Source organism: Manis javanica, chromosome 13, assembly GCF_040802235.1.
Source record: "Manis javanica isolate MJ-LG chromosome 13, MJ_LKY, whole genome shotgun sequence".
NCBI lineage: Eukaryota > Metazoa > Chordata > Mammalia > Pholidota > Manidae > Manis > Manis javanica.
Window position 1 is genome coordinate 95,625,436 of NC_133168.1, and position 11,512 is coordinate 95,636,947.

Below are 11,512 nucleotides of genomic sequence, written 5' to 3' on the forward strand. Positions count from 1 at the left end.
CTGTAAAGTGGGGATCATCGCAGTGCCTACTGGGGGTTCAGAGAAGGCGATACCTATTAGCTGCCTCCCCGGGGCTTGTGCCCTAGGGCCCATCTTGCTTCCATCTCCCCACACAGATTGCGGAAAAACCTGAAGTCCCTGATCATCGTCCACCCATCCTGGTTCATTCGCACCGTGCTAGCCATCTCCCGACCTTTCATCAGGTAAGATTCTAGCCTGTGTCCCGTTACCCACATGGGTTGTTGCATGTCTTTTTCTTTCTTTTTTTTTTTGTCTTTTTCTTTTTTAATCTGTGTTTTTCAGCTTCTCTGACAGTCTTAAATCATACACATCATTATTAAGTGACCAACACAGGAAAAATAATAGCAACCAGCTCTCCTGCTGGGAATGGTAGAAACCTTTTAACAGGTACAACCACAACCCTGAGAGGTTAATGTTGTTGCACCCATTTCATGGGTGAGGAAACCGAGGTTCAGCAGGGTCCAGGAACTCACCCCAAGTCACACAGCAAGGTCGCTTGTCCACCACACTCCCCTAGAAGTGAGCCCAGCTCCTCCATTCACTCCAGAATCTGTGTGGGAGACATTAGGATGCCATCCTGGCCAACGATGCAGTGAATAAATCATGTATTTTGGGGATCCCCAAAACCACCCTCAGCTTTGATGATTTGCTAAGATAACTCAGAACTCAGAATAGCTGTTATACTCCAGTTATGGGTTATTACAGTGAAAGAATGAAGATTAAATTCAGCAAACCATAAAGGTGTATATGGGAGCACGGGAGAAGTCTAAATGAGCTTCCAGTTGTCCCCTCCCAGCAGAGGTGTGGCAAAAGCCCCTAACTCTCCCTGCAGTGATGTGTGACAACCTGTAGGAAGTACTGCCCACCAGGAAGCTCACCATGGTGTCTGGGTTGTCCCTGGGGCTGAGCCACACAGGGAGGACCTACCCAAGTGGCCCACCTTAGTGACTCAGTCTCCAGCTGCTCCCGTGGTCAAACTGGTAGGACGTGGCCCACTGTAAATCACATCTTTAGCACTGACTATGTCGCACGGCTCAAAGCCCAGGTAGCCCAAAACACTCTTACCAGGCAGAACAGTCCAAGGGTTTGCAGGTGACACCCCATCCAGTCTTTTCTTTGCAATGTACAGGGTGTGGGCACTCCAAGCCTGCTGAATTAAACCTTTACTACACGATATAAAAGCCCCCAGATAAACAGGTGAAGTAAAGCAAAATTGGGCGTGTTAAATACCTTAGTTAATCACATGAAATGGAAATGTACATTTAATATAATTCAAAACATTGAACAGAATCAAGATCCTTCATTGCCGTGTTGCCAGTTAAGGATCTGTGATGCATTTAAGACACAGGGCCTAGCTTCGCCTTGAAAGAGGTTGCCTACTCAACAGTGTGAGCGATTTGCAAGGAGACCATCTCAGACTTTCTATGTTCAAAGACTGCTGACCACCTTAAGTATTTGCCCATCAGTGAAACCAGGTGAATAACACACCGATTATGGATCATTTGTGGTGATAATACGCCGGGGGAAATGGGGAAACATGTGCTTCAGCCTAAGAGAACTGCATTCCATCCTCCGAATCGCCTAATTCTGGGGAACTTAAATTTGCCTTGAATGCAGATAATTCTTTCATGTAGGGTTGCTTTTCCCTTGGTGAATTTTGAGGATCTCATTTTGAGCTTTCAAAGCAGCAGCAGGGGAGAGGAGAGAAAAGCCAGGGAAAGTGGAGCCAGGTGCTGAGGTTTCTGGGACTGTAAGTCCAAGATCATTTGACGTTGGGACTGTGGGCGGGGATTCTCTCTGCCCCATGAGACAGAAAGCTGGGCTCACAGGCGGAGAGCATTGTCACAGCAGAGACTGGGGTATTTATTTCCAACGTGGGCAAGGCAGACACTATGTGGTTCTTGCCTGTATTTATAGCTCAGCAGGTGTCAGCTCTGCACGGCTGAAAATACGTTTCCAACAAATCAGCGCCCTCTGGATTCAGACATTCCACATCAAGTGTGGACAACCCGGGAGGGACAGGTGGGAACCTGGCTCCTGCCTGTTTGTGGTTTACCCTCTCTCACACCAGCTGGAGGACACCTTGTGCTCCAGGAGTAACTGCCGGGGTTTTTTAATTAAAAAAAAAAAGAAATACAACTGCTCAAAAGCATTTGGAGTTGTTCATTCCACTATACATGGCTGCTTTGTGACTCCACGGGAAACCGTCTGTCATTTCCAGTTGGTTCCCGTTGGCCTCGGCCGAGTAACTCATTTATTTTTCCCGTACAGGCCTGTGAACTGCATGGTTCGTCATGTGTCTGCCTTTGCACCAGACTGGAAAGCTGGAGCCAAATTTGCATCTTAGCTCTAAAAATAGATACACAACTTCTTGACACACATTTGTAGATACTTGGCTCTGTTTTTCCCATCAGCTTGATTGCTTATTTATTCATTGTACTGTTATAGTCTCTTGGCGCTTTGTTCCTCATCATGAAAAACATGTATTAGACCTTGAAAAGAAGTGTGATTCACATTTTGCCAATTAGGTTTAAGTTACATTTTTAAAAATAATAATAACTGTGAATTCAAAGCAACGTGCCACTAACAAACACTTCCTACTACCAAACAGCCTGGGCCTGGGTTTGACCAGGAAGAAGCCATTCCTCCCGAAAGGAGAGTGAATTAGCAGCCCCACCTGCACCCTTCCTGTGCCCAAATGACTCCCGGTGTCATGCCAGGCAGTGGTAGTGGTATTCATGGGAAAAATGACACAGAGGAGTAGCTCTTGGGGATGATGGAGAGATGGTCTAGAGGCAAGTAGAATCTCTTGCAGCTCTGCTTCCTTCAAGCAAGTTCCTCTGCTAGTAGGGATTGGGGTCAGACACATGGCTCAGTCTCTTCCCTGCTTATGAGGAAAGACCCTGGGGTCTGCCCTGCCCACCCCTCTAGGGGCCAGGGGTCGAGCCTGGCACGGACAGGCAGATAGGTTTGAACGAAGGCGCTTGGGGCATCCTGCAGTAGGGTCGTATGTGCACCCCTGTCTGCCATGCTCCTTCTGGGCCTGGGCAACCACCCCAAGGACCGGATTTCAGACATCTCCCTCCTTCTCTTCCCGCCAGCGTCAAATTCATCAACAAGATCCAGTATGTGCACAGCTTAGAAGACCTGGAGCAGCTCATCCCCATGGAACACGTGCAGATCCCAGACTGCGTGCTACAGTGAGTGTCCCCAGGCCACGTGAGCACCCCCCACCTCCATATCCCAGGCCTGCGGGCTCCCCACCTCCCCACTCACTGGGCAGGGCAGCAGCAAAGAGGAAAATATAATGAAACAAGCACGTATGACATTAGAAAATCAACTGGTCCTGGGCATCCAGCAAGCCATGGCCCGCAGCTCGTTTTTATAAATAAAGTTTTATCAGCGTGCAGCCACTCCCATTCATTGACACATCATCTATGGCTGATTTCCAGAGACAGCTCAACTGAGTAGCTGCAGTCGAGACTTGCCTGCAAAGCCAAAACTATTTACTCCCTGGCCCTTTACAGAAAAGCTTTGCCCTGGTGGAGAGGCATGGAGACCAAACCATGTCAATGAAGGCCTTGCTCATAACGGCGCTGTTCAGTCAACTGACGCTGAGTCAGGCCAGGAAAGCTGAGTCGCGTCGATGCCAGATGCTGAAATGGAGCAACAGAACATAATTCCCTGCGCGGGGAAAGCCGCTGCAGGGAACATAAAACGGCCTGCGGACTGGCGGCTCCAGCTGTCCTTTCTGCTCTACAGCCTGGCGTGTGTCCCATATGACAGTGGGATTCTTTCTCCGTTCCCAAAGGGAGAGGAATTCCCCGGGCAGCACTCCTGGGGGGAGGGGGCTGCGTCTGACACGCTTCTTCTCTCTTCCAGGTACGAAGAGGAAAGACTCAAGGCCAGGAGAGAGAGGTCTGTGCCGAGTGGCTGTGTCAGGGCTGGTGCTGAGTTGGGCCCAAGTTGGGGTGACTGGTGGCTTCAGTTCAACAAGAACCCACGTCACACATGCACATGGCTCAAGGCCCTGTCAGACTGGGGTTCAAATCCAGGCTCCCCCACCATAGTCACAGTCCCATTAGGCAAGTAGAAAGTTCACAGCCTCTTTGGGGGCCATTGTGAGAAACCAGGAACAGTGGCCCCCACTTGGCAAAACTAGTGGGCTGGTCGTTATCATGACCAGGTTCACCCTTGACAGGAAGCACGAGTCCCCTGCTTACTCCCAACAGACCCAAATGCCCTTTCACTAGTTCACTGGCTCGTTTTTCATGGTGGTATAGACCATGAGCAGCCCTCACAAAACCTCAGGACTGTTCCGGACCCACCCAGCCATGGGGCCCTCACACCATCTCCTGGATACTTTCATAGGCCCTCTGAGAGCTGGGCAGGGGCCGAGGTTCCTAACGGCATCTTGTAGCCTAGGAATCTGAGGCTCAGAGAGGGCAAGGCACCTGCCTGGGGCTGCACAGCAAGTCCAGGAGAGAGTTGAGGCTTTCGGTGTGTCGAAAGCATGTATCATTGCTGGCCCTGTGCCCGCCTCAGGGGAAACAGAGGCGAGTAAGACAGAGTCCTGGTTCGCCAAGTGGCAAAGGACAGGGATGCCTCACCGGGTGAGAAAATAGATCCTGGGGCAGGCGGGCGATGAGATGCAGAGAGAGCAGGAAGGCGGCTGCACGCGGCGTCATTTCATAATGCCCGGCCGGGGTGGCAGGGAGCAAGGCAAGACCCGAGTCTGGGCAGGACTCCCCATCCCCTGCCATCTGGGGGTTTCCTCCTCCTTTTCTCTCCCCTTCCTTCCCTCCCCTCCCCTCTCTTCTTTTCTTTCTTTCTTTAAAAAAAAATGTTTACTGTGGTAAAATGCACATAAAATCCACCTCTTAGCCATTTTTAAGTGTCCGGTTCAGTGGCATGAAGCACATTCATATATAGTGCAACCACCCCACCATCTCCAGAACTTTCCATCTCCCCAAACGGAAGCTCTGTCCCCATGAAACACTCACTCCCCACCCCCTGACCCAGCCCCCGGCCCCACCAGACACTTCCTGTCTCTGTGGATGGGGCTCTCCTAGGGACCTCCAAGGAGGGGCATCAGACGGGACCTGTCCTTCTGTGTCTGGCCCATGTCACTGAGCACAGCGTCCCCAAAGCCCATCCACGCTGTAGCAGGCGTCAGGACGTCCTTCCAAGGCTGAGTACTATTCCAGTGCGTGCACAGACCGTGTTGTATTTATCCATCAATGGACACAGGTTACTTCTACGTTTTAACTATGGAGACTCATGCTGCTGTGAATACGGTGCAGACATATCCATTCGAGTCCCTGCTTTCACTTCTTTTGGGTCCAGACTCAAGAAGTGGGATTTCTGCATGATTCTAGTTCTAATTTTTTGCGGAAGCACCAGCCTGTCTTCCATAGCAGCTGCACCATGTAACGCTCGCACCGGCCGTGCACGAGGGCTCGCGTCTCTCCGCATCCTTCTCTCTTGCTACTTTCTGTGTTTATGATGGTAGCCATCCTGATGGGTGTGAGGTGGAAATGTGTGTCTTGTTTCTTTTTCCGCTGTCGTCCCTTCCTCCCCAGTCTCTGTGGCGCTCTGTCCCGGTCCCTCCCTTCTCCTCCCGCCTCCCAGGCCTCAGCCATGGACAGGGACAGAGATAAACCCGAGCAGGGTGGCCGCCCTCCGCAGCACGGTGGGGCCACAGCAGCCAAGGAGCAAGTGCGTAAATGCCTCCCTAAGGATGAGCTGAGATCAAGGTTCCGAAGGAGGGAATGGTCCAGGATCCTTCCTGCCCCCTACTGGCCCCGCACACCCCCCTTCCTCCCAGCCTCAAGGATGCTGCCCTCTTCATGAACCCCTGGGTGATCTCGCGTCCCCAGCCTCTGGGGCCAACGCTTCCTGGGGCAGCAGATGCTCTCCAAACTGCCCTCAGGCCGCCCGGGGCTCAGGCCCGGGGGGAGCCGAGAGCCCCTTGGTCCACACGGGCTTGTCATCCATGGTCGCCTCTCTCTCTGTCCCCAGCGCGAGGCCGCCGCCAGAGTTGGTCCTGCCCAGGCCGGAGGAGAAGCCAGAGGCAGCACAGATGGGGGACAGGTAAGTGTGCGGGAGGCCGTGGGCGAGAACTGACACCCCCCACAGTGTCTGATCCGGGCCACCAGTCTTTGCGGGGTGCTCACAGTCCTGATGGTATCACACTGATGAAGGAAGCAGGCGGGCGTGAGTCGGCTGGCATGACGCCCACTCCCTCCTAATGCTCAGTATCGGGGACCACTCTTCCCTCCACCCCTCGGCTGTCCCACAAGGGGTGGCCCCCCTGCCCCCCACCACAGAGGCCGCTGTTAATATTTAAATGAATTAAGTCAGTAAAATGTAAAGTTTTGCTCCTTGGTCGCCCCTGCCCCCAAGGGGGGCTAGGGCTCAGATGCTGAGCATCCCAGGTACAGAAGATGCTCCCTGTCCGGGAAAGCCCTGTGGACTGCACCCCTCTCCCGCCCTTCCCGCTCTTTATTTTGTTGGGGTCAAATTCACATGCCATGCAACGAGCCACTTTAAGCACACAATTCAGTGGCATTTAGCACACTGGCAGTACTGTGCAGACAGCACCTCTCTCTAGTTCCAAGGCATTCCATCACCCCTAAAAGAGACCCCGTACCTGTTACACAGTTGCCCCTATTTTCTCCCTGCCCTCTTCCTTTTATAAAGAAATCCAGTGACTATCCACGGAAGGTCCTTAGTGCCTCGCCCTGGATGTGCGGACAGGTGCCGCCTGGCTCCGCCCCCGTCCTTGACCCTCCGCCTTTTCTGTCTCTTTCTGTTGGGTCCTCCTCCTGCGTTTGCCACTGGACATACCCTCCTCCTGTCCTTGAGCTTCCTGGGGGGCAGTGGCTGCATCTCAGCACCACCCCCTCCTCCCGTTGCATCCAGCACAGGCCAGGCACAGGGACTGTGGGCAGCCGATGCGGCCAGGAGACCAGGTCCTGCTCTCAAATGAAGGTTCTGGCTGAGCACCTTTATGCAAGTCCCCAGGGACCGGTTCGGCTTCCCTGGACCTGGCTGACCCGGAGCCACATTAGCGGTCTTGTGCATCCTGGAAGGGCCTCAGCTAGGACCCTCACCACTGCCTGTGCCGGCTCATTTGTTACATAGCAGACACGTGCTGACACTTGCTTTGTACCAGACGATGACAAAGCTGGGTCAGCCCTCATGGGGCTCACAGCCAAATACCAAGCCCCCCCATCCCAAAATAGGCAAATAATGCTAAGACTCCCTCCATCTTCCACAGGTCTGCTCCGGTCACAGAAGATCAGGAAAGGTGGGTGGGAGGTAGGGAGATCTTGGTGCCTTTTTTTTTAGATATTCTAAGTAGAGCCCACCCTGTGACAACTGCCTCATAATTTATCACTTGGGGCGGGGGAATACTGCACCAGAGAGGCAGAGGGACCGTGGTTCCGATGACAACTGGGCCTCCCCTGGGGCCGGGCATCCCGTCCCTGAACAACTCCAGAGGGCGCCAGCGACATGAGGCTCCGGAGCTGAACAACAGGTCAGCTCTGCCTGGGATGCCCACCTGAAGCCAGGCCCCTGGAGCCCCGGATGTAACTCAGCCAAACGGCGCACTGTCTGCCCAGTCCCAGATGCCAGGAAAAGCCCCTCTGGGTGTCCAGGGTCCCGGAGCCCACCCTTGGTTTCAGTGGTTTGCTGGGACTCACAGAACTCAGCAAAGCTAAGTTACGTGTTCAATTTTGGTTTTTACACTAGATGGATGGACACAGAGGAAAAAGGTCATGGGGTGGGGGCCGGGACAGACCAGGCATGAACTCCCAGCTGTCATCTCCCAGGAGGGCTTTTCGATAGCCCTTTACCCTCCCAGCAATACACTTCCCAGCAAATGTTGCCAATCAGGGACAGGTGCGCAAGTCTTGGTGTCCAGGGTACTTACCGGGGAGCAGTCACACATGCATGGCTGACACCCACATAGCTGACCTTAGTCTCCAGCCTCTGCAGAGGCTGAGTTGATAACCCCCACCCTAAACGCACTGTTAGCACAGGCTATCTGAAATGACCCAGGTTCCCAGGTCAAGCAAGGACATTCTAAGGGCTGAGACGTGACCCCACCACCACCACCACCACCAGGAGCCGGGAAAGGACCAGACCTTTCTTTGGGACATGCACTGTTAAGTCCTCATCCTTTACACACTCTTCTACTCATCTGGACCGTGGCCTGGCTGCATGCCTTCACGTTACCCATGTGACCCGGGAAACCCCAAGCTCAGAAAATAAATATCAGAAGTGGTGTTAGAGCCCAGGACTGCCCTGGGAACACTGAGCCAAAGCAAGTTCCTAATGCATTTCTGACAAGATCATCTCAATCCATGCCCTCTGGAGATGAGTTCACATCCACAGACACAAAACACAAGGAAATCATCTACCACGAGCGAAAGTCAGCAGCTATCAGAAATGAAGAATTAGACCCTTTCCTGGGAGTCCTTGGGTAGAAATGATAAAATAAATGTTTACAATTTTTTAATGATTAAAAACAAAAAAATCATAGCAATGGATGGATAGATGGACAGATGGGTGGCTGGGTGGATGGATAAGTGAGTGAATGGGGAGTAGGGGTGTTGGATGGGTAGGTGGACGGAAGGGTGAATAGACGGACTGGTGGATGGATGGGTGGATGGGGTGAGTGGCCAAGTAAATGGGCTGAAACTCCCCTTTGGTCTTAGGGCCCCACCTCTAGGGCCTGTTCTGCTGGGGCACTGAGAGAGTCGCTCCCTTCAGAACCACACCTGTGAGGTGGGTGGCAGGTGGCAGACCTTGAAGGGCAGGTGCCACTCTTGCTGCTGAGGGCCCACTGAAGCCAGATGAGATCATTCTTTTGGGTTCCATGCACATGGAACAGCATTTTCCACCCTCTTTAAAAACCACAATAATAATGTGGCCTGTGTTTCTCCCTCCCCAGCATGTCCTGAGCTGAGATTACAGAGAGAGACAGGAAGGAAGATTCCAGATGCCAAGAACCCCCCCATCAGACACCCTCTGGCCCTGGATCTCGTCCCCACCTCATCCCGAGCCCCAGTCTTTGGACGGTGCCCGTCTCCTCCATCCATCTCTGAAACCTGGCATCCTTTTAGCTGCTTGGAGATATTTTTTTCACGTGATGCAGTATTAGTGCGTTCCAGAAAAGGACCCGGTTCTCAGCCCTCCACCCCTCCACACGCATGAGCTCACGGCAGAGAAGAGCGAGAAGCACAGGGCATGACCCACGTGCCCTTGGTGGCCTCAGAGACCCGTCGTAGCTGCACAAAGTCTTGGTTCAAGACCCTTCTCTTCCTCGACCGACACCTGGCCCGGGTTGGAGCCGGACACCCACTGGCTTCCTGGCCAGGTCTGGATTCGTTCTTGTGCCTTTCCTCCCAGAACAGCCCCTGCAGCCCTGGACACCCGGCCTAGAAGCTCAGCCCCCAGCAATGCCAGGCTCTCGGCACCTCCCAGCCTCTAACCTCATGGCATGTCATTTGCCCAGCCCTCTTCGTCTCTCATGACACCCACCTTCTCTAGGGGCGTCAGAGGCCCACAGCGTGAGAGCCACGTGACCATCATGGTCTGACGGTTGCAAGACCATACCCCCCAACCTAGAACATTCTCAAGCCCCTTTACCACAGATGCCACGCCACAGGGCAGTCCCGACCAATACCTCCTACCTAGGGAATGAACTCAACTGTCCCCACTTCTCCAGCACCCCCTCAACACGGGGTTAGGAGGCACCCCTTGGGCTGCCACCGAGAGAAACCCAGCTCTGAAATAGGCTCATCTCAGAAATGCAGACCAAGGGAAAGGAAGAGACAGGGTACTGGACACACGAGTGTTTTCAAGTTCACTTGGGAAATAAATCGAGTGGCTTTGGTTGCTAGGCCACCTGATTCAAAGGAGGCACCCTTCCCTTGGACAAAAGATGGATTTTTCTAATGTGGTCCAAACGCCAGTCAGGTGGCCGCTAGAGGCAGTGAGCCCCAACCCCCGTCTCTGGAGACAGTGAAGAGAAGGCTGGACAGGGCTTAAAGAATATGGTCCCTCCAATCCTGAGAGTCTCTATTTCTGTAAACTTGAGTGGGCACAGTCTCTGGGCCCCCCTTAGCAGCTCAGTAGCTGGCTTCTTAGCAGGTGTCCCTGGGGTTTGGTCGGCCTGCCCCCCCAGTTTCTGAGTGTGAGTTTCTTGCCCTTGGCAGAGATGTCAAATGCTTTTGAACCTGGGACATCATGGGATGCGTTCTGAGTTATCCCAACAGTGGGAGGATGCTGTTGGCATTTAGTGTCCCCAGAAAGGGATGTCCGCTGCTTTGCCACACGACAGAGAGCCCTGCACGTTAAGGAACCATCCCACCCCAATGCCAGCGGCTTCCACCTTGAGAAATATGGGGTTTCTGGGTGGCTATGGGCCTGTATCTTCTATGTCCCAGCAGTGTCCCGGTGAGGCCAGGCTATTTAGAGGTCGGGTGGGGTTTTTAAAGTTGTGTTTCTGCTGTTTCCTGAATGTCAAATAAAGGACAGGGACCATATTCTGGGCCGCAGTGTGTTAGCGGGAGCCTGAGGCAGGGGCAGGTTGGCGGAAGGGCCTCTCCAGGCTGCCTTCCCAAAGGCCCTCACCATCCCAGGTCTGCTTGTTACGCGCCCCCACCCAGAGCACCTCTTCTCACAAAAGGAGCTCCAGGCATCTGCCAGGCTGCCCCAAACTGCAGGCTCCGGTGGCCACCAGCTCTGCTCACTGGAGTCTGACCCATGGCCCTGAAGGCCCCACACTCCCACCCCAAAGAATGCAGTAACTTCTGGAAGGCTTGTCCCTTGCTACAGGCTCAAAAAAAGAAGCCAGAGATAGGAACTGATGCGTTCTACCCAATCTGACAATTACTGAGTGCCTATAAAGGTGACAGAGGGTCAAAAAAGGACAGACCCCATTTTACCCTGAAGCAGCCCACAGACTAAAGATTCTAGCCACACAACTCCGACAGGAACCGCCCACCACCCCTCTGGACCACCAGCAGCCACGGACAATAGGAAAGTGGATCGAAGGACCCCAACTTGGCCACAGCAGCCCCTTCCAGAAAAGAGAGCCCCCTGAGAGGCTGTCTCGGGACCAGCCACCTGTCCGCAGGTGTGAGAAGTTCTGCCGCACAGCTCTGTCCACACACGGCCACTACATCCGGGGCTTGACTTCCAAAACTGGTTATGCAAACCATTTGTATCTCTGGGGCAGCTGTGGCCAAAATGCAATGGACCCCAGGCGCCTGTCATAATGGGACGTTGGGCTTTCCTCCTGTGACACCTGGGTCAAGTCCTCTCCCAAAATCATAGCTCATACACCCATCCTTCCAATGGCGAGTTTTGCGGTTTTTAAAAAACAAAAGCAATTCATTATGATGACCATTGCCGTGTTCAGACATTTCCAGGAGCTTTGGGGGATTTTTATGTGGAAATAAACTGTAACAGAGAA

At 53.3% G+C, this 11,512-nt stretch overlaps 1 protein-coding gene across 3 annotated transcripts in view; it reads left to right on the forward strand.

Moving 5' to 3' along the window:
* Positions 1–11,512, forward strand: part of ATCAY (ATCAY kinesin light chain interacting caytaxin) — a 30,104-nt gene extending 18,592 nt beyond the window's left edge. Inside the window, exons 8-13 of one of the 3 annotated variants that reach the window (XM_073220457.1) lie at positions 115–203; positions 3,123–3,221; positions 3,904–3,939; positions 6,043–6,114; positions 7,304–7,344; positions 8,984–11,512. In XM_073220457.1, the coding sequence (XP_073076558.1) occupies positions 115–203; positions 3,123–3,221; positions 3,904–3,939; positions 6,043–6,114; positions 7,304–7,344; positions 8,984–9,246 (600 nt within the window). In that variant the 3' untranslated portion in view covers positions 9,247–11,512. The remainder of the gene's footprint in view (positions 1–114; positions 204–3,122; positions 3,222–3,903; positions 3,940–6,042; positions 6,115–7,303; positions 7,345–8,983) is intronic. The other 2 variants (XM_073220458.1, XM_073220459.1) reach the window with 2 other exon arrangements.